Source organism: Hyperolius riggenbachi, chromosome 2 (assembly GCF_040937935.1).
Source record: "Hyperolius riggenbachi isolate aHypRig1 chromosome 2, aHypRig1.pri, whole genome shotgun sequence".
In the NCBI taxonomy this organism is placed as follows: domain Eukaryota; kingdom Metazoa; phylum Chordata; class Amphibia; order Anura; family Hyperoliidae; genus Hyperolius; species Hyperolius riggenbachi.
The window spans coordinates 446990707-447014606 of NC_090647.1; the positions used below are offsets into that span (position 1 = coordinate 446990707).

The following is a 23900-nucleotide window of genomic DNA, read 5'->3' on the forward strand; positions in this document are numbered from 1 at the left end:
GTTTAAACAATAACAGTTGCTTGTCAGTCCTGCTGATATCTTTGGCTGCAGTAGCGTCTTAATCACACACCTGAAACAAGCATGTAGCTAATCTTGTCAGATTTTTTGTCAGAAATGTCAGATCTGCAGGCTTGTTCAGGGTCTATGGCTACAAGTATTATGCTGGGAATACACAGGTCTTTTTCTGCCGTGCGTCTCTGCTCTCGATCGTTTTTGCCGCTCAATTCACTTCTATCAGAAAACGAGCAGCCAAAGAATCGAAAGGAAGATCGGACATGTCTGAAATTATCTATCGAACCATCGAATCACCTAAAAAATGAACCGTGTATTCCCAGCATTAGAGGCAGAGGATCAGCAGGACAGCCAGGCAACTGGTATTGTTTAAAAGGCAATAAATATGGCAGCCTCCATATACCTCTCACTTAAGTTTCCCTTTACATATTAATATGTGTGTGTGTGTGTGTGTGTGTGTGTGTGTGTGTGTGTGTCTGTGTGTGTGTGTGGTGCGTGCGTGTGTGTGTGTGTGTGTGTGTGTGTGTGTGTGTGTGTGTGTCTGTGTGGTGCGTGTGTGTGTGTGTGTGTGTGTGTGTGTGTGTCTGTGTGTGTGTGTGGTGCGTGTGTGTGTGTGTGTGTGTGTGTGTGTGTGTGTCTGTGTGTGTGTGTGGTGCGTGTGTGTGTGTGTGTGGTGTGTGGTGTGTGGTGTGTGGTGTGTGGTGTGTGGTGTGTGTGTGTGTGGTGTGGTGTGGTGTGGTGTGGTGTGGTGCGTGTGGTGCGTGTGTGTGTGTGTGTGTGTGTGTGTGTGTGTGTGTGTGTGTGTGTGTGTGTGTGTGTGTGTGTGTGGTGCGTGTGTGTGTGTCTTCTCTTCTCTTCTCAGATTAGGTTATTATTTTCAGTGCTTTTCATTGTACTTTTCAACTCCTAAACTAACTAACCTGAACCACAATTTTTGTTTTAAACCTTCTTCCCAGGCTGTTTTAAAATGTGAAGAGGTAAAATGAAAAGAATAATTTAGTTTGTTAACAAAATCAAGGAAATGGTCTTTCTTCTCCTTTTTTAGGTTACAGTGCTACATGATCTTCCTTGATAATCAAAGTGGTAATTTATAACTCGTGACTGATTTAAAGGGTACCTGAACTGACATGGCATGATGTGATAAACGTTTGTACATATAGCACCAAGCCCACTTAGAATCTGCCATGTTCCCCTTTTAATTATTTTTTTTCAGTGCAATATAAACCAGTGTTTTATCTGTGCAGTTGGGGAAGCCAGAGTGCTGCTGCAATTCTCTAACTAACTTTTTTTTCTCTAACTAACTAATTAGGGGTCATAAAACCTGTGTGCAGCTGTGCAAACAAACCTGGCGGCAGGATAGTCATTTCCAGCTCAGTAGGTCATCCTTTCTCTGTGTGTGAGCTGAATGACCAGCAGCCATGTCAGTGTGATGCTATTTTCGCCGAATGCGTTTTGCGATACGATCACAACATGCTAGGTACTTTTACAATGCTGGAAATCCCACAGGGATGTTTGTATTAGTGTGCTGAGTTTGCAATACGATTTTTCCCCATTGCAATTGTCGTACCTGCTGCATTTTCTGTGCAATTGGCCAGGACAATCACATAGCAACCTCACCGGCTGGTTTTAATTTCTCCAGTCGGAAGTCGCAAAGGCATTGCAATCGCGCTGTACACCCAACAGCTTGCAGCTCAATCACTGCAGTAGAAAATTGGAGAAACGTGATCGCTTTTCTCAGTGGAAAGCAGCCCATTAGACTTATATTTATGGGGTTTATGGGACTCCTCTCAAGTTCTGTTTAGGATTAGTCCTACACATGCAATTACTGATCTCAATAGTTTATTGTCACTTCAGGCTTGCTGTAAAGCTACTGGGTGCCTACTACAGGGAAGGTTTGCAGGAAAAGGAGACAGACATTGCGTTGGGGACACATGGCCACACAGCAGACGTCACCAGTACACATCACGACAGCTATACAGTTATAGTACCTACCAGCTGAGTACTCATCTCACATGCAGCATGGGAAGTAAAGATAGGAGTGGGGGTGAGAAACCCATTGTCCAAGTGCAGTGATGATGACCAGAGCACCTACACTTTACATGTAAATGCAATGTCAATCCTACTTTCTACAGTCACAGTAAGAATAAGGGGCTTCCATTATCATTGCTTAACACTATAAGTAACATCCAGACTGGCATATCCTTCATAGTATGGCTATGATAGAAGTGCAGTGTACACACCTGACTCTCCACCAGCATCGCCATATCCATAAACATATCATGCAGCTCCCGGATGCTGTTCTCCAGCTTAATGATCTCGCTGTGCCGAGTCTCAATCTCATTCAGAGCTTGTTTAGTAATGTTGGAGTCCATGATGATCTGCAAAGAGAAGATCGGCATTTGATTATTTTCTGTAAATGGTGAAGGCAGCCTGTTGGTATGACTCCTTCAGTACACATTTGTATTAGCGTGTAACACTGATTGAAAGTGGCATAAACTGTAACGTTCTATTATACGGACATAGAAAGTGTCCTTCAATAACACACAGCAGTGCAATCCAAGCTGCCCACCGCAGCGACTGAACTAAGCGACTGAAGGGATGAATCTGTAAAATAATGTGTGGTTCCTTTTTGCACCTTGCACACAGCGTTGGACCACGTCACGTTTCCCCGCCGCAAGGGCCATGCAAGTCTATGAAAAATGGCACACTTCATGCGATGTGATGCCCCAGAAGTATCAAAATCGCCACAATTCAGACGCAAAGTCTGCAACGCGTTACCGCATGACCTGTACCTACCGCACGGATTATGCAGTAATGCAAGTTAATGGGCGATGCAGCCAGTGTGCACAACGGGAGCGCGGTGCAATGTGGCGAACATGTATAGACCAACGGGAATCCCAGTGCTGGGGAGTATGTCACTAGCCGGGGGGAGGCATATTAACCCTGCCATCACATCGTGGCACAGGGTCAAGTACACCTGAACTAAGAGGGATATGGTGGCTGCCATATTTACTTCCTTTTAAACAATACCTGGCTATCCTGCTGAACTCTATGGCTGCAGTAGTGTCGGAATCACACACCTGAAACAAGCATGCAGGTAATCTAGTCAGACTTCAGTCAGAGCACCTGATCTGCCTACTTGTCCAGGGTCTATGGCTAAAGGTGAATACACACATCCAATTTTGATTGGCCAAACACTGACCAATGTTATCACCTCCATCTAGTATGAGGGCCAACAGATTTCAAGTAGTTTGAACAGAATGTGTGGGTAAGTTCTCCTACTAATTGAAAGCGGTAAAATCGGTCAATCATTGCCAATCAAAATTGGATAAGTATACGGTAGTGGCTGGATAGTGTACTGGTTAAGGGCTCTGCCTTTGACTTGGGAGACCAGGGTTTGAATCCTGGCTAGGGTCAGTACCTATTCAGTAAGGAGTTCAAGGCAAGACTCCCTAACACTGCAGGGTGGCCTCTTGAGCGCGCCCCAGTATCTGCAGCTCTTGAGCGCTTTGAGTCTGCCAGGAGAAAAGCGCTATATAAATGTTCGGATTATTATTATTATTATTATACCAGGCTTAAAGAGAATCTGTACTGTAAAATTATTGCAATAAAAAGCATACCATTCTATTCATTAAGTTCTCAGGGGCCCCTATGTGCTGTTTCTGCCTCTCCCTGCTGCAATCCTGGCTTGTAATTGCCAGTTTTATGCAGTGTTTACAAACAGAAGACATAGCAAGTGATAGGCTGAGAGTAGCTCAGTGTGTGAGTCATACAGAGTGTGCAGGGGGCCTGGAAAGGGTGTGTATAGCTTCTATCCAATCAAAAGCAGCACAGCACATTCCAGCCTGACTGCCTCAGCCTGACAGAGGAGAGAAGATTAGATCATATAACAGAGATAACACAGCCACTGTGCAAATAGGAAAGGCTGCAGTATGCCAGAGCACATTAGAACAGGTATAGGAACTTATAGGATAGAAGAAATAAGGCTCAACATTTTGTTACAGAGTCTCTTTAAGAGTATTCAAAACAGAGGCTCAGCAGGACAGCCAGGCAATCTGCATTGTTTAAAAGGAAATAAATATGCCAGCCTCCATAGCCTTCTCAGTGTAGGTGTGCTTTAAGCCTTCTTATGGGTGTTTCAGCAAGCTGTAGAAGGGTAAGCCTTCCAGAATTGCCATTGTACAGTAACAACTTGGAAGATTAATCTAAAAGGGGGACGGAGCAGGAAAAATAAAGGGATCCCACAGAATAAAAAGCTGTGACCAACACCGTGTCCCACAAATCTGTCCCCAGAGTAAATTTAAAAAATGTAACAGAAATGTCTGAAAATCTTTTGTATCCTTGCGGCCTTCTGGCCAGTGTGTTTGCGGTGTGATGTTCCGCCCCCATAGCATTGCACTGCAGCTCACAAATCGTCACTCATATGACCCTGTGGAAGAGTGCGGCAAGGGTCATATACATAGCACCACCCCCCTCCCACATGCCCTTCGCTGCCTCTTGCCCAGTGACATACTCCATGCTGGACAGTAAGTACATCACTGGGATTCCTGGCTCTCCAGATATATTTGCCTCTTTCCGTGCATGTGAGACACACCGCTGCAGCAAACAAATGTAAAATGTCTGTGGCTCATTGACTTCCATGTATTGCACCGCCACTGGGGGCCGCCACTGGGGGCCGCGGAAGTCTGGTAGGGCACTGTTGACTTTGCAGCAGGTCCGTGGCCGATCGGCGCAACGCAGCGGCGTAAGTGTACTAGGCCCCATAGACTTTCATTCGCGTGCAGAAAGGGTAACGCAACACAAAGCAAGCCTCATAGTGTAAAAGGGGCCTCAAAATTCTAGGTCTTGTAAAACCAATTGAAGGACTCTATGGTGGGGTTACAGAGTGCTGCAGCACACACGGGTCAGACCAATATGCAGGCTCAGTCCACACGGTCATGTACAATTGGTGTCCTGTCATCTGTCAATCTGGGCCTGTGCAGAGGTGAGAATTACCCTTTGGTCTTTACTTGTTCCCTCCCTCTTCTCCACCTGTTTCACAGTTGTCGCTTTGCAGAAGGTACCTCACCTGAGGTTTATTCAACAATACTAGGGATTACTTGAATTTGTGCTCCCCATGGTGTTTTTATCTACACAAGCTTACCATCTGTAAAGGGCAGGGACAGATGTTAACAGTTCTATGGACTAGGTGAACTATGCAGACTGTGTACATGCATAAACAATGTGCTATATACAGGTGAAATGCAAAAAAATTAGAATATTGTGCAGAAGTCCATTTATTTCAGTAATTCAACTTAAAAGGTGAAACTAATATATTAAATAAGAACCCTTTGCAGGTGTTTTGGATTAATAAGCTGATTAGAGTCTGACACTAAAGGTGCGTACACACATGCGACTATAGTCGTTTGAAACGATCGTTCCCCGATCCTTTCAAACGACGATCGTTTGAAAAAAAGCAGCCAACGACCATTAAGTCTAACGACGGACAAACTAGATCGTTCAAAACGAATGATCTAGCTTGACGGATTTTTCCCAACGACGATCGTTTGCAAAAGTAGTACATCGTTGGAAACGGTCATTCATACTAGGCTTGACATGCGCATTTCACTATTTCTCCATGAAACTTTTCATTTTTATGCGCAGGCGCAATAGTTACTTTTACGTGATGTAACGTTCCTTCTAACGATCAGATCGTTACACACCTTTTAAAACTAACTTTACTTAGGTCGTTCTTTCATCAATTAAAAGTTTGTTCGTCGTGGACAATGAACGATCGTTGTCGCATGTGTGTACGTAGCTTTAGAATATTGAACATTTCCACAATATTCTAATGGTCTGAGATTTTTATTTTTGGGTTTTCATAAGCTGTAAGCCATATTCATCAAAATTATAACAAATAAATGCTTGAAATATCTTGCTTTGCATGTAATTTCATATATTAGTTTCACCTTCTAAGTTGAATTAATGAAATAAATGGACTTTTGCACGATTTTCGAATTTTTCGAGTTTCACCTGTACAGTAAATACAGAAAAATAAATACTTCCATGCACACGTCTGATCGTTCTCTGTGGATGCAGTCTGTGGGAAGACCTTGACCGATACAGCAGCCCCAGACCACCCACAATGCACAGGTGGACAATCTGCTATGGCAGATCAACACGGCTGACTGTATTGTTCTTTCTCTCTCCATCATTCGCTGCTCTGTCATCCCTCCTCCCCTCCATAGCAACAAAACGCGTTGCTTGCTTATAGGCTAGTGATGCATGTACAGAACTCATCTTGAACTATCCCTCCAGGAATCGAGTCCCGATCCATACTGGCCGAAATTCATCATAAAAATGTACCCAGCTTTAGTGCTTTCGGAAGCCAGGGGCTTGTCCATAGATATTGTTGGAGAAATCTCCTTTTAGCTGCAGTTACTATTGCTTCTGAACTGGGCTCAAGAGAAACAACCTACACCTGAACTACATACACTATTTACTTGGTGGCCAGGACTGTTTATAAAGTTGGGATTCTAGTTACTGTACTTTGTATAGCATTTAAGTGCTTGGTGACCATCCATGTGAGTAAGCCCTATCAAGCTTTAGCAACTGCTAGAAGGCACACATTGAAAACCACTGAATAACCTTGTACCCAGTGTGCTCCTGCTTCTGCACACTGCTTAAGGGCCCTTTTCCACTAGCGCGTTTGCGCTAGCTGAATCGCAAAACCGCAAACCGCTAGCGATTTTACAATCGCTACGGTTTGCTTTTTAACATAGGAATCGCGGTAGGTCATTTCCACTACCGCGATTCGTTTTTTACTTGATCGCGATCGCGCCGTGGAGCGACTTTTGCCGCGATTTTGCTATGCAGTGCATAGCATAGCAAAATCGCGGCCGCAAACGTCGGGAAAACGGCGGAATTGCGATTCAGCAATCGCTAGCGTTCAGCGCGAACGCTAGCGACTGCTAGTGGAAAAGGGCCCTAAAGGATACCACAACTGAAATGTGACATAATGAGATAGACATGTGTATGTACAGTGCCTAGCACACAGATAACTATGCTGTGTTCCTTTTTTTCTTTCTCTGCCTGAAAGAGTTAAATATCAGGTATGTAAGTGGCTGACTCAGTCCTGACTCAGACAGGAAGTGACTACAGTGTGACCCTCACTGATAAGAAATTCCCCTTTTTTACCTCTTTCTTGCTCTCAGAAGCCATTTTCTGCTAGGAAAGTGTTTTATAGTTGGAATTTCTTATCAGTGAGGGTCACACTGTAGTCACTTCCTGTCTGAGTCAGGACTGAGTCAGCCACTTACATACCTGATATTTAACTCTTTCAGGCAGAGAAAGAAAAAAAGGAACATAGCATAGTTATCTGTGTGCTAGGCACTGTACATACACATGTCTATCTCATTATGTCACATTTCAGTTGTGGTATCCTTTAAGGTAGAACCCCAGTAATGTGTATGTATGTCAGCAGTTCATATTATTAAATACGCCGCTGGCAGACTCCTATATACATTATTTTAAAAATAGCACAGACAGCAGATATGGCAGGTGCAGAGCTGTTCAGCATGGAAGCTGGAATTCTCAGTATGATCTGTCAGCTTCTGGATTATTATTAGAGCCAAAGCGCACTTTTTTTTGTATTTTCTCTCAGCTGCTGCGCCCCCCCCTCCTCTACCCGGCACCTGCAGATGCAGCATTAAACTTGGTGTTTGCCTTTGCTGTTCTTACCAGTTCCATTATAGTACTCTTTTGTTTGTACTGAGTAGCTTCTTTAAGCCGATTACATCAGCAATGTCATGTAGTCCACAACTAGGTGCTCTGTCTGTTTAGCAGTAGCTGCAAGCCATTAATTCAGTGGACCACTGCTCATTGATAATACGTATACAGAAAAAGGAATATCAAAGATAGCTTTTCTTACTGATACAGCAGGGGCTGGCATCCACGAGTGTGAATACAAGAGGGTTTGAGATTTTATACCAAGGTCATTGCGAAGGTCAAATTGACTAGCATTGGGGTTATGATCAGGGATGATCAATAGGATGTAAATAATTCCAAGTTAATGCAGGTTTATGCAAATAGTGTGCAAATTTATGCAGCTTTAAAATGGATCAATCAAAACCCACAGAGGTGGAATTCGATTGGTCTATTTTCAAGATGCATACATTTGCATAATCATGCTTCACTAGTCATCTCTAGTTATGTTTAAGCCACACACCTTAAAGAGGAACCTCAGCCTAAACAAACATACTGTCATTAAGTTACATTAGTTATGTTAATTAAAATAGATAGGTAATATAATCTCTTACCCACCCTGTTTTAAAAGAACAGGCAAAAGTTTGATTTCATGGGGGCAGCCATCTTTTTGGTTGAAAGGAGGTGACAGGTTGCATGAGACACAGTTCCAACTGTCCTGTGTGCGGATCACCCCTCCCAGTTGCTAGGCAACGTGAACAACAAAATCCCATCATGCTTTGCACAGCATCAGGGAAAAAAAGCCCTGGCAGTTTTCTTTGATGGGTGGAGCTTAGCTAAAAATGCAGCTAAACATGATGCTTTGGTAAGAAAAACAAAGTTCTGATGCTGTGAAACTGTTAAACACCAAGCCTTTTCAGTTCTGCTGAGTAGATTTTTAGTCCGGAGGTTCACTTTAACCAAGCACCATTCTGCTACTTTTCACACCAGTATGGTTACTGCAATGCTTTCTTCATATTCTGTTTCCCTCACCAACACTAAACCTGTGGTGCAGTCTCTTTTTTTTCTCTTTTGGCACACGTGTCTGGTCTACATTAAATGATCAAATTTACCATTTGCAAACTCAAGCTGCACAATTACTTTTCCAAATACAACAATAGCACTGTCTAAAATGTAAAGTGGTCACAAAAGACTGAAATCAAGACCATTCCTGCTGACTAATGAGGATCATCAATTTTCAGCAGTCTTGTTTTGTGAGCTAATACTTCCTATTTTAAACCATGCAAGAAGTGTTTTTATTGCTGTCTGTGAAAAAGTAACAAGTTTGGGTATGGAAAGGGTTAATAGCAGGTATCGGGGGGTATATCCAGGGCACTACCTGAGGTCTATAGATGGGATGCCCCTAATGTGTAGCCCCAAAGTGCCCTCCTGTGTGCCCCTGAATCTCTGTGTTTTAGTCGTTATGACGATGGAGCACCATCTAGGTGGGCAGCGCATGGAGCAGGGAAGGCTGGCCACAGGGTAAAGTGGAGGCTGAGCCCTCCCCCTGCTACAGCTTCAATATGTAGCTGCGTCTTCTCTGCCTGGTTTGTCCCCTATCCAATCAGGATCATCATAAATAGCCTGGGCACTGCTGGGCAGCCTTGCTATCTTCTGCCTGCAGTGTCAAACCTTGTGTGGGGGCGCTGCTTCCAGGGGCAGGGGTTGTGTGTTCTTAGCTTTTCTCCCTGCCCGGCCATGAGGTTTTTGCTGCTGCAACACCAGCCAAGACTGCACAGCCAATCCAAACCAAGCCTGCACAGCCAAGCCTATACAGCCCAGCTACAAAACTGCACGTAAGAGAAACAAACAGGCGTGTTGTGGTGTATGTGTGTTGTGTGTCTGCACTCTGCAGTGTGTGTGTATTGTGTCTGTTATGAATGCGTCTGAGGTAACATTCGTCACATTTCAAGTATCAGATCTAACATTTTCTGCATTTCATGTATCGGATGTAACGTTTGCCGCATATCCTGTATCAGATGTAACGTTTGCCGCTTTTCTTGTGTTGGAGGTAATGTTTGCGGCATTACATGTATCGGAGGCAACATTTGACGCATTTCATGTATCGGATGTAACGTTTGAGCATTTCATGTGTTGCAGGTAACATTTGCCACATTTAATGTGTCGGGGGCAACATTTGCCACATTTCATGTGTGAGAAGTAACATTTGCCACATTTCATGTGTCAGAGGTAACGTTTGCCGCATTTTATATGTCGGCGGTAACGTTTGTCTGCATTTCATGTGTGGGAGGTAATGTTTGCTGCATTTATTATTTGATTCTCATAATTGCTCCATTTGAAATTTTGGGGTCATGATTGAAGCATTTGGCATTTTGGGGGCTCATGATTACTAAATTGTATGCTAATACCACCATGCTTGTGGTGAGTGTCACAGGCTTACCCATCCTCTGGCGCACCTCCTTCTGTGCCTCTTGTCTTTCGCTCTTTCTCCATGGCTGCCAGGTGCTCCTGTACCGTGTGCCTGTCAACCGCGTGGTACAGGCGTCCCCAGCAGCAATGGCGAAAGACGCGGGACACCAGTGGAGGCTGCAAAGCGGACAGGTGAGCCTGTGACACTCACCACTCGCCTGGGAGTACAAATTTTACATGGGAGGAGAATGGCCGGGGGTTCGATGGTTGTCGGGAAATCAAATGTCACTACCACTGCCCACTTGACAGAGCCATTTTGAGCGAATTCTTTCCAGCATGCCACATCGATCATTTGAACCAATTTTGGACAGAAATTGATTGAAATGGGGATCAAGCGGCCACGGTGTGGCATTGATATCTGCCAGATTCAATCGGCCAGATATCGATGCCACAAATCTTGTGTATCCCCTGCAAACAGAGAATGTACATGATGTCCAATGCAGCCAAACTTCCTTGTGCACTCTGCAGACACTATTAGTTGCAACATGCCAGCAGTCTCATACAGCGTGCCTGCAGTCTTCTGTAACATCATGGTTGCTCTTTTGGGACATGGCAGCAGTTAAGTGGGCCTGATGTAAGGTTGGAAGTCTTGGTAGAGAGTGTTACACCATGCTTGTGTGTCTTAGCACAGTGTACTGTGGATGGCAGTGAATCTCGGGTGCACACAGGTATAGTTTATATCATGTTATCCATATCTATACAGTATAACATACCCCTGATGAGAAGATGGCTGGGTTTCCACTCTCCAGCATGTCCTCCAGCTCCTCACTGGTTGTAGTTCTGCCAGCTGTGGAAACCAAAAAAAATCTAGATTACCATTCCTATAGCTAAATGTATTCCACTGTTCCCATGGCTTGCATGCATTATTTCACCAGTGAGTTTAGGTTCCTTATATTGCTTTATTTATTTAATTTTATATTTTTTAAAACTTTTTTTTATTGCTTTTTGGACAATCAAGGAAAATAGAACATTTGCCTTCTTGCCAATAGCAAGTGGGGAAGCAAAACAGACACGTAACTAGGAGCCAACACACTACGCTCCTAACAGTAGAATCCAAATATTGCCTTTTTAGGCCCCTTTTACACTTGCAGAGTAAACCTGCATTGTGTTACCAGATTTTGCCTCAAGGGGCCGCAAAAGCAAAGAAAGTCTATGGAGACTTGCGGTCCTTTGCAGTTCGGCAGAAGTATCAAGCCGAGGCAAGGGCAATATCACATTACCGCAAGCACCGTGCTTAATGAATGGTGCTTGGAGTAATGTAAGTCTATGGGCGACACACAAAGTGTAAATGACAGTTTAAAGAGGACCACCTCAATGTAGTGTGAGAGCTTATCTACACAGTCTGTTCATGGGATTCAAAATCTGTGTGATGTGTGAATGGACATCTAATTTTCATTGGCCAAGACTGTAGTAGAAGGGCCAACATATTTTGAAGTGGTAAAACTGGTCAAGCTTGGTATGCATATCCTATTTTGATTGGCCAATGACAGGCCAATTTTATAACTTCCATGAAGCCAACAGACTTTGAATACTACGGTATGAACAGATTAGCTCTCATTCTACATGGAAGTAGTAACATTGGCCAATCACTGGCCAATCAAAATTGGACATGTATATGCACCCATAAGCCTGGAACACACTTTCAATTATTATTGGCCAATCACTGACCAATGTAACACTCCCATGTAGTATGAGGGTTTCCCTACACAATCTGCTCATAGTATTTAATATCTGTTGACCCTCATACTAAATGGAGGTGGTAAAATTGGTCAGTGATTGGCCAATCATAATTGAAAGTGTGTACCAGGCTTTAGGCTAGTTGCCCATTGGCAGGTTGCATTCCACATCCAGTAAAAACAAGATTGCGAAGGATGCAAACATCAGTGTGCAGCAATACACTTTATAGACCGAACCACTGGTCCACAGAGTGAATTCAATGCTGTTACATAAAGAAATTATGCATTTAATATACTCTTTGGGGTAGAGGAAGGAGAACACCTTTAGCATTTACGTATGACACGCCTACATTTTCACATAATCCTAACAGACAGGTCAGCATGCAGTTGTATTGGTCACTGATATTTTGTCATTCAGAAAAATGGAGGAGTTCATCCTGCAATATATTGCTCTACTGCCACTGTAAGCTCAGATATTTGGATGGATAAGGAATACGAATGCTAGAATACCCCTTTCCTTTCTCTATGGAAAAAGCAACAATTGCTGCACAGGTCTTACAACAAGCTGAAAAATAACTTTGTGGGATAAGAGGAGGTTGTGTCAGTTGGAAACACTTGATATTTCTCCCTGGGGAAGCATTACACAGGGTCTGACTATCACCAGTTATGGTCTAATGAAGGGCATGGTTTACAGAGCTTGGCCTGTGTATGTCCAGCCTTAGGGAGACAAGAAGATCAAGAGTCTTGGCTATCCATTTATAGCATTGCCTGCAGCACATGGTGGGAACACACCACACTTTCTTACAAATACTGACCGGAAAGAGCAGAGAAGCAATCAGAAAAGTTGAGTGCAAAATTAGATTTTTTTTAAAGGATACCTGAAGTCACTTAAAAAAAGTTAGATACTTACCGTACCTCAGTAGGGGAAGTCTGTGGATGGTTCAGAGCAGGGCTGTCGAACTCCAGGCCTCATGGGCCGAGGTCTTCACACATTTTTGGCACAACACAAATTAATTGATAGGAGGGACTAAATCAGGAAGGGTGTGCTTCATCAAGTAGAACACATTTCTTCATTTCTCAGTCCATCCTACACACTGGCATGGATTTAGTGTTTGAGGACTTGACTTTGACGCCTGTGGTCCAGAGGCTTGCCTTGTCTTGCAAAGTCTATCCATTCCTGCGCTAGGACCCCTTTTGGGATATTTTACATTGATGCCGAATATTGCCAGTGGCTGCGCTGGGCAGGTGCGGAATCCCAGAGCCACTCATGCGCTGCTTTTTTCTGTGTGCACGAGCAGCTCTGTGCAGAAGTTGGTGTGACTTTGCAGTGTGGCCACACTTGTACATGGAGGGAATCGTGGCCACGGAGGAGGGTCACAGCCGGCAGCGGAGAAGTTTTGGACATCGGGGAAACCTCCCTACTGATGTAAGTATGAAACCTGTATTTTTTAAACCTTCAGAGTTACTTTAAGCAAATACATCTTTTTGGTGACAGCCTCTATAAAGGCATGATGTGGTCCCTCCATAGCAAGAAACACACATAGCAAAATGTTGTCTAACTAAGTGCTAAATTAAAACATTAATGGATTAAATTACTTACCACTTCCCTCCTACGACAACTCCTGCTGCTCCCGAAAAAAAATTGTGATGACCGCCGTGGAACCACCTCTAAAAAAAATGACTGGTGGAACAGCCACTAGGTCCCATGGCCTACGATGTTTCAAAAACGAGGTTTCAATTGAGATTACTGAAATTGTACTGCCGGAACGCGGAATTCCACAAAATACAGCCGGAATGTAATGGTAATGGAATTTCGTTCTGACGGAATTCCGAATTTTCGCGGAATCAGAAATCGACCTTTCCGATCATCCCTAGTAGGAACACACTAGGCAGAATAGCGTATGCGTTTTCCACTATGTGCTCTGGAAAACACATATGAGGCGATTCTGCCTAGTGTGTTCCTACCATTAGATGGTACTGGTTGGGGGACATGGGGAGGCTGAAAGATGCGTCACTAGCCTGCAGGCTAGCAACAAGTACTGTTGCTATGCAGAGGGCTGAGTGACGTCACACGGGAGCCAGGTAAGCAGTGAGAATAATGCTCTCAGCTGCAGCTGAGATGAAGTGATCCACCAGGAAGCATCGCTGATCGAGAGGTGCCGGGGGCTGCTGTACCCAAGCTGGATTAACGGCAGAGGTGGTCGTTATCGGCTGCCTCAGTCGAGTTTCATCTGGCGTGTACGGGGATTGAGCTACAACTTCCAGTTAAACAACATGAGTGATCACCTCTCATTGCATGATGTAATGTATAAATATAGCTATTCTCATTGGTAGCAATAATTATCACTGTGCAAGCTGTCACCCACAAGGGAGATCTGTTATTGGCGTTCTGAATCCATGTTGGTCTATGGCATTAAGAAAGAAAATACATCTCAGTCCAGCTATAAATAATATACTATCCCTGCAAATCCCAGTGCAACCTCTGGCAGAGCTCAAGGGCAATCCAGAGAGTCAGTCAGTCCTTCTCCTCCTCCTGTCTGTGTCAGGCTATGAGCACGCTGTCACTTCAGATATGTGTTCTGGAGGGAGCGACGTCTCCTTCTTGGAAAGCTGATTGGGCCTCTTGTCGGCCGGCTGATGGCTTCCTGTAACCTTACAAGGCTTCTGATAATAGCAGTGCACAGTGATGTGCAAAAAAATCATATCTACAGTTTATCATCACAATTGTTTTTTCAAAGCCCTTCTGAATTTGTACTTTAGTTGAGGCCAAAGTGCAAAATGAAATTATTAGGTGTTTTATCTGATAATGGAAAATGGATACTTTGGCGAAGTGTGTTTAAATTGTATTTAGGGGGTTACTGCTTACCGTGAAAATTAGCTAATTGGCGTTCCCATCATTGGGCCAGCATTAAAGTGGACCTGAACTCTTGCACAGGACAGAAGGAAAACATAGAGTAATGCACCCTGTATGCATTTAGAGAGCTTAGACTGTATAATTCCCCATAATTTGTGTCTTATCACAAGTTGTAATTTAGGCTCTCCCCTGTGTCAGCTGACTGCCACGGCAGATAAGCTCATTTGAAAGCACAGGATGTTAACAATATGTCTTCTTCCATGAAAGCAGGAATTAGACACACCGCAGATTTATTGCAGCATTTGTATCAGCTGTAACAAAAAATCTGCATATCTTTTAGATCAGAGAGGAAGTTCTGAGGTCAGATTCGCTCTAAGGGCTTGTGATCTGCAGGGACCACACGCACCATACTATGGCATGGTTTTCCCTCCGCAAAATCATGCTATCCCCCTTGCCTTTCTGCACTGTGAGGTTTCCTGCCACCCAGATGCCGGTAGGTAGAGAGAGGAACTCTTCCCCTGGGGCAAAGCCCCGGCAGAGCCGGGACAAGGTCCTCCAGCACCCAAGGCTGAGACACCAAAGTGCGCCCCTCCATCCCTGCCACTCCAGCCGTCACACACTGATTGCTATTAGACTAAGAGGTGCCACAGGGCCCACAACCTCCCCAACACCTTAATATCTAGTTATCTGGCTTGCAGTCACTGCCATGTATCCCCTTTTCTTATTTCTTTCTGCTTCAAACACAATTAGGAATGACAGCTGAATGAATTTTGCGCCCTCTCCTACACTGCGCCCTGAGGCTGGAGCCTCTCCAGCCTATGCCTCGGCCCGGCCCTGAGCCCCGGTACCCTGTGCTGATGGACACCTGGTTCTTTCACATGTCCTGTGCCTACGAAAAGTCGTGGGTATTATGTGCAGGTCATGATCTATCCAGAAGGTGACCAAGATGCATACATGCAAGAAAGGGTGCCCGGTAACACCGATAGTATTAAATACCGATATTTTACTATGGCCACGGAAGCCCTGTCTGGGCTGTAAGGGGACAGAAGTCAGAGCAGGCTGGAGCGCACACAGTAGTGAAGTTGGTTGAGGAGGAGAAAGACTGCAGAAAGAGCCTCACCCAGCCTGGAAGAGCAGGTGGGGGAGGCTAGGAGTGTCAGGGTGGAGGGGAAGCAGTGGCATAGGGCTCACAAGGAGAGGATGAGGAGTTGGGCATTGCTTTGAAGGAGGAGGGGAGGTGAGCGGGTCTCTAGAGCTGACACTCAGCTCTCCTGTCTGCACGGTGGCTGCACACGGGGCAAGAAAAAAGTGGACTAAATGGGCGCTGCAGAATAGCGGCATTTGGGCGCCCGCGATGCCCAATATATAGCGGGCACTGTATCAGCGCTCGCTATATAGTGAGTGCCCAAATTTTCGCTCTGGCGCCCAAAGACTGCTATTTTGTATTGGCGCCTATGGCGGCACCCATTTAGTCCACTTAGCGCATGCGCCCTTTTTTCCTGCTCCGGACTATGCTAGCTATCCCCACCTATATTAAGGATTATTTTTTTGCACACCCTTTACTTATTTATAAATATAAGCACAAACACTAAACTAAAAATCCTTTCATTAAAATAAACACAAGCAAGTTCAACACACACATTTAGATTAAAGTTTATCAGTGTTCCATGCTATAGTTCACGGCTAAACTTGGAATTCTTCATCTGTAATCTCCCTTCCTCAGCAAGGAGAAGTAAAGCTCCACCTCTTTCTACACACTTCTGTCAACTGGTTGCAGCATGACTCAGCTCAGTTTATTAAATCCACCGAGATCCATAAGTGACATCATTATTTCCCATGAGGTAACAATTTACTTGATGTCACTAAGTGATTTTAATTAAAAAAACTTTAAAAAAAATGCAGTGGAACAAAGAAAAAGAAAAAATGTTTGGATTTGGAGTATTCCCCTAACATGTTTGGAAACGGTTATTGTTGTAAAAAATGTATTCCCCTAAGCAAAGTCACTGTTAATTGGTATTTTCCAGAATACCATTATCTGGACAAAAGTTTACATTTACACGTCTTTTCCAGAAACAGGAGCACATTAATATATGTGCTAATCACCTTAATCACTTTCCATATCCCGCCTACATCAACTTTTGCTATCACAGTAATTTACAGTCAGAATGCTCGCCACCCTATAGATCACCTAATAGTGTTTCGCACTTTGAAAGAGGAGAACACTATAAACTTTGATGGGGCAGAGAACACAAATTTTTTTGTTTAGTTCAACAAGTTTATTGGACATAGTTGTGCCTTCTTACAACAGAAGGTATTTGCAATAATTCAGCTTTAGTTGAGCACATGTGGTTTCCCATGAGGCACTATTACCAAACATGCAAATCATCCCTTTATGCCCCTTAAAGCAAGGCACGCATCCAGAACCAGGCACACATAGTGAGCCTATAGCTTACAGGTAGTCCCCGGGTTACGAACGCCCGACTTACGAACGACCCGCCAATATGAACGCCGCGACCATAGCCCCGCCCCGTCGCATGACGTCACGCCCGCCGGGGACTACCTGTTCTGGCCCGCTGAAAAAGAAGAATATGGGCAGCGGAAGGTAAATAGAGGCCTACTCACCTGATCCTCGGCGGTAGAAGGTGCCCTCGTGGTGCCCTGAAGGTCCTCAGCCCGTCCTCTCGCTTCCTCCATTGTTCCCCGGCGGCTCCTGGCTTCACATGCGGCGCATAATGACGCAATTAGGAAGCGCCGCCACTAGGGGGCTCTTCCTGATTACGTCATTATGCGCCGCATGTGAAGCCAGGAGCCGCCGGGGAACAATGGAGGATGCGAGAGGAAGGGCTGCGGACCTTCCGGGCACCACGAGGGCACCTTCTACCGCTGAAGATCAGGTGAGTAGGCCTCCATTTACCTTCCGCTGCCCATATTCTTGCTTTTCAGCGGGCCAGAACAGGTAGTCCTGACTTACAAACAGATTCAGGTTAAGAACGAGTGGGCAGTCCCTATCTCATTCGTTTACCGAGGACTACCTGTATACATTTTACAGAGCCACACCATTCATTATGCATACAGCCTGAGGGCTGGAACCCACAAGAGCAGTTTTGTGAGCATTTCTGGAGCGATTCAAAACGCTAGCGTTTTGCCAAAACATTCAGCTAATGTTAATGGATGGGGCAACTTCCACTGGAGCGATTGCGCTTCCTGAAATCGCAAGCGCAGGACATGCAGAATTTTGGGAGCGTTAGCGCTTCAATCTTAAGTATATCATCGCTGGCGTAATCGCTCATTAACACCTGCAGGGAGCGATTTTGCTAGCGTTTAAAAGTTACTGCACACTGTAACAAAATTAAAATTAATTAAACGGACCAATCAGACATTAAAACGCTAATCGCTAATCGCTACACAACCGCTGGCAAATTGATACACTTTGTAAAATCACTTCCTAAAACGCTCATGAAATCACTTACAAACTGCTCATACAAAACGCTAGCGCTTGCGATTAGCGATATCGTTTTGCAGAGGGTTCCAGGCCTAATTCAGACTTCCTGGTGCTCAGCAGTACATGGAAGGGATTTATATGGCTCTATGGGATAGGGCTTGGACCAGTATTACAAAATACGCAAATAGCTAATGGTGGCCCAGAAACACTGAGAGAGTATAAGGGGCTAAGGGCCATATCCTATTCAAGGTGATAAGTAGCTTGCAGATGCGGGCTCTTTATCTCCTAGCCATCGTGTGAGGATTACCAGCAAATCCTATTGCCGGTTTCCTTTGTGTGGTGGCCAATCATTAGACAGCATCACACACAGGGCCGCCCATAAGGCGGGGTGAGGCAGGTTCCTCAGGCAACGGAAGTGTGTGGCGGGGGGGCTGCACCTTCCTGGCCATTGGTGGGTGGGTGGGTGGGTGGGGGGGGGCACCGAGCTGGAGGATGTAGCAGCCAGGACGTGAGGAGAACAGCGGGTACAGCGGCAGGGAGGGGGTCAGACCCCCCCCCCACTCCTCCCTCTCCTGGGGATCCCCGCCACTGTGCCCGCTGTTCTCACACCAGTCTTGATCACTCAGGCAAAAGCTTTATGCATCCTGCAAGGCCAGCATTTTTTTCTGGTTGCTTGAGACTTCTGATTAACTGAGTTCTGGATAACGGGGGTTTTACTGTACATAAAAAATACTGTTGCTAAGAGTCTCAGGAGGAAGTCCCCCAGTACAGGAGCAAGTCCCTCCACATTGAACAGTCAGGCCTCTATGTTGGCCCTCTTATGGGATGGATTGATGGATTTATTGACCAATGGCAAAGCTCAGCTCACTTCACATTCAGTTCTCTGTACACCTACTCCAGTCTATGGAACTGCTGAACATTTAGACCTGCAGCTGTTATTGTAGGTATCTCTAATGATCTAATTTACTATCATATGCTCAGTTTGCACTGGACAAGTTTACGTCAAGGTCAGCTTCAAGATATGATGTCATTTTTTATAAGGAATATTTCCCTACCCAATATTTAGAAACACACAAAAAAAACTTTCAATATGATTCAAATGGCAATACAATCTAGTTGTGTTCCCTTAGAGTAAATACTTCAGCACAAATACTGTGAAAACTGGTGCAGCTTACTGATTTCTAGCTGTCTCTGGATGCGGCCCTTGCAGCGCTCACGATAATCTGACTGGGTGGCGTTATATTCAGACATCACTTCTACAAACTTGCGAGAAAGTGTTGAATGCTGGAAAGACAAACAAGGACATAAGATCAGTGTTTGTAAGATCTATGTACTTCCAATCAGGAAACCCTCTCCCTGTGATGTGGACCACGTCGCTTCGCTCAACATGAGACCTCAAGGAGCAAAGTTCCAGTCATCAGGGTGAGGGTGTGAGGAGGTATATCAGTATGTCGACAGTGAGAGGCTGGGGACCATGATCCACTGCAGAAAATGTTTTTAATTTGTATATAGCAACAGTTAGGAGCTAGTATGGTTGAAGCAAGCCAGTGTGAAAGTCCATAGGCAACAGTTCTCTAACCACAGCAACGTCTACAATTCAAAGCATTCTTATTGGCTGCACACTGCACAGTGTTATGATTATTGTATTATTGCATAGTGTTATTATTGTATTAATCCTACAACCAATCTGAAACCTAGCAGTTTAAGGGGGTGCTGTCCACCCAATCACATTCGCTTTTTTTCCTTATGGATTTTCACGATGGCTCATCTCAACCATACTAGCACCAAAATTAAAGGTTTTTCAACCTTATTTTAAAGGACAACTGAAGTGAGAAGTATATGGAGGCTGCCATATTTCTTTCCTTTTAAACAATACCAGTTACCTGGCAGCCCCGCTGGTCTATTTGGCTGCAGAAGAGTCTGAATCACACCAGAAACAAGCATGCAGCTAATCTTGTCAGATCTGACAATAATGTCAGAAATACATGCTCTACTGCATGCTTGTTCAGGGGCTATGGCTGAAAATATTAGAGGCAGAGGATCAGCAGGGCTGCCAGGCAACTGTCATTGGATAAAAATAGATAAATATAGCAGCCACCATATCCATCTCGCTTCAGTTGTCCTTTAAATACATGTTTTTAAAGTATGTACTAATAAATGAATTTAATAACTTTCCTTTAATATGGAATACAAACAGCTGGATACCTAACAAATAACGTTGGTGTTCAGCACCATATCAGTACCAAACCAACGGACAGGGACCTGCGGTTCAGGACACACTTCTCCATACAAGTGGCATACATCAGACGACTTGGCGGGCGATCGACCATCCAATTCGATTATTATAATCAAATTGGATGAAAATCGGTGCCACCAAGTGCATGCCCAACTGACAATGCGACCAATTTCGGGAGGAAAATTGGTTGTATTCTCGATTGCAAGATGTTGCTCGATCAGGTGCGCGGCGGTAACTGTGTGTAATTTCTCAACGATCGCGACAAAACCCCTGACGCTGTCCCCCGTGCCTGTCGTAAATGTATACATTACCTCTCCGCGGCCTCCGCTTGCTTCTGGGATTCCGTTTCTGCATACACGCACGCCCGACGTGGTTTCCTAGTAAGCGCGCGCGTGTGACGTCAGACGCGCACCCTTACTAGGAAAATACGTGGGGCGTGCGTGTATGCAGAAACGGAATCCCATAAGCCAGCAGGGGACAAGCGGGGGCCGCGGAGAGGTAATGTATACATTTACACGGGGCACGGGGGATATTTACATTAGGGAAGCACAGCGTCGGGGTAGCGGATGCAGTTCACAAGGCCGATTCCGGATCGATTTCAGCATGAAATTGATTGGATTCAGCATGAAATTGATTGGGAATCGGACTGTGGTGTATGGGCAGCTGACAGATCTCTCTCTTATCAGATTCAATTAGAGAGAGATTTGTCTCTTGCTCGAATCTAGCAATAAATGGTCACCTGTACTTCCTCCTTCCGTCTTTGGGTGGAGGAAGCATTGGAGTCATGTAACGTACGCTGTGAAACACAAGTACGTGTCCCCACCCGCTTGTTCGGTACTGATATGATGCTGAAGTGTGCTGTTCAGGAGAATTCGACTGTTCAGGCGTCGATAACATGAATCAGATTACAAACACCAATAACAAACATCAAAAGAAGCCTCATGTAAGCCTAAAGTAATCATGTCCACATTTCCATTGAGACAAAGTAAGCTCCAGGTACGTCCCGCCCCTATCTCCTTACAGACTCTGTAGCTAGAAGCCACAACTGGTCCATTAGCATGCAATTTACTGACAATATCTTAAAAAGACAATTGTCTTTTTCAGCGGCCTCAGCTTGAAGCATAATTATAAGTGTCATGTCAAAGGTGCCTGTGAGTTTTACATGAAAATAATTTAAGACTTTTCAGCTGATTTTTATAGCCAGTAGCAGAATTCAGACAGAAGCACTGAACTTTGGCGTTACAACAGGTGGTCTTACCAAGAACCTTACAGTCTCAAGGGAGTTAATAACAGCAGTTGCTGCAGGTTTCTGAACTTTTCTTGTTAGATAACATTCAGGGTTGAGGTTAATGTATTTCTTCGGGCTCTTGCAGACTACATGCGATTCCGATTTTCAATCGGTACTGCATGCTGCGTTTTTCTTCTGATTTTGATAGCGTTCAGGGAAAATCAGAATCGCAAATCGGAAACGCAAATCAGAATCACAAATCGGATTTTCAGTGTGCAGGGGGCCTGAGGCCTCTTGCACACTACATGCAATTCCGATTTTATATCATCCGATTCAAAAATCGTATCAGATGGAATCAGAAATCGGATCAGATAAAAAATCGGAATCACATGTAGTGTGCAAGAGGCCTCAAGGTGGCAATAAATCTCTCGACTTGGTGGCTGATCGACCATCCAATTTGATAATTGTTATTGAATCAGATAAAAATCGGTGCCGCCAGAAGCACACCCGATTGACCATGTGACCAGTTTTGGGCCGAAATCGGTCACATGTATCGATCAAACATGATTCAGGATATCGGGCCATCGTGGTTGATCAGGTGCACGGCGGGTACTGGAAAGCGATATGGAAACCTCCAGCACTATGTATAACTGTGCCCTCGGTGTGTGCATTTATACATTATCTGTTCTGTGTTGCCCACCACACAGTACCCATCCATCTTCTGAATCCCCCCTGCTCTTCCATGGTGGTATTATGCTGCCAGTGTGGCGCATGTGTGACATCACATGTGCTCCACGCCGGCGGTGTGTATATTGTTAATGGAAGAGCCGGGTGTCCCGAAGATGGATGGACACAGGACAGGTAATGTATTATTGCACACACGAGGGGCCCATTAATACACTGGGGGAAGCGGCGGATGCGGCAGACTCTGACAATTCCCAAGAGAGTTCATGCTGAAATCCACTGGGAATCAGCCTGTTATGTATGGGCAGCCGGCAGATCTCTCTCTAATCAGATTCGATCAGAGAGAGATTTGTCTCTTGGTCGAATCTGCCCATCATCGATAGATGTACGGGCACCTTCATTGTACAACAACAGGAATGCAAGAAAGGATATCATTTCACAGGCTATCTCCTGTTAAACATCAAAATGATTAGGAATTTCAGATATACAGATTTCTGAATTAACAGGGAGATTTTCACTTTTTTTTTTGTAAAGGCTGAGCTTGGTCCAGTCCCGTCAACTTCCATATTGATCCTATAACATGGCTTCATGGTCCATACAGGAACTTCAGCTGAAATTACTTGAGTCTGACTTCAGCAGTCCTCGATTCATCATTGTCTTTGAGATAACTTTTTCCAGTTTGTTAAATTACCGAATTCGAAGTTTATCGATTTCTAGTTGTATTCATCAAGGTTTTTCCACATTCGGTGTGAATTCGATAAAATATAGATAACAATTCGGTAACCATTCGATAACGTGTCGATATTTCCATTTTACAGCGGTAATTTAAAACAAAGGCCATACGATTCCCATGGAATTGTGGGTAAAAGGCAGTCCTTTGAACACCACATAGCAACATTCTGATTAGGGCTTACACCTGGACCAGGATTCTGGAAGTGGCTTGGGACAATCCCACAATTTCGCCAGCTGCGGCTTGATAGGAGCCTTTTCTAAAAAAAATAGTGCAGCTAGCAAATCAGTTAACCCTGGCACTGCCTGTGTTCCCTTACAAGATGATTCAAGAGAAATGCAGATGTCCTGTTATAGCAAATAAATCTATTCTCTTGCAAATTGATATGGTTCTAGACCTTATTCTTGCCCTTCTGCGCCTTTGAATCACTGTCAGCTGATACATAACCACTTCAAATGGCTCCATCTTCTCTGTCAGCAATGATCTGACAGGAATAATGACAGAGCAGTGAAGGAGATAACTAATCCTAAATATAACACTAAACCACACCCACTTTCATTTTCATGAATTGCACTTTCTTCCGTTTTAACGCATCACTAACGAATGATTACCGAATGATTACCGAATGCTCGCTAACAGCTGTAGATAAATTTGATGAATCCTGAAATCAACTTAACAAATTCGGTATTTTACTGAACTGTCGTTAACCAATTCGATACATCTTGATGAATCGTTATCTTTGGAACTATCAAGTGTTTTTTGAAAGCAGTTTCAGTGATGGTAATTTCTGATTATGCATTTTTCCACCATATGTTCATTATCTATTGCTCACATTTATGCCATGTCTGCTTTAAAAACATCACCATATGATCTGCTTGCTTTATTA

The 23900-nt window shown here is 44.4% G+C and overlaps 1 protein-coding gene across 5 annotated transcripts in view; it reads right to left on the reverse strand.

Moving 5' to 3' along the window:
- The window catches only part of STX1A (syntaxin 1A), a 202228-nt gene that overhangs the window by 16276 nt on the left and 162052 nt on the right, over positions 1–23900 (reverse strand). For all 5 annotated transcript variants that reach the window (XM_068270027.1, XM_068270030.1, XM_068270029.1 and 2 more), the window contains exons 6-8: positions 19312–19420; positions 10878–10951; positions 2253–2390 (exon numbers count right to left, since the gene is read on the reverse strand). In XM_068270027.1, the coding sequence (XP_068126128.1) occupies positions 2253–2390; positions 10878–10951; positions 19312–19420 (321 nt within the window). The remainder of the gene's footprint in view (positions 1–2252; positions 2391–10877; positions 10952–19311; positions 19421–23900) is intronic.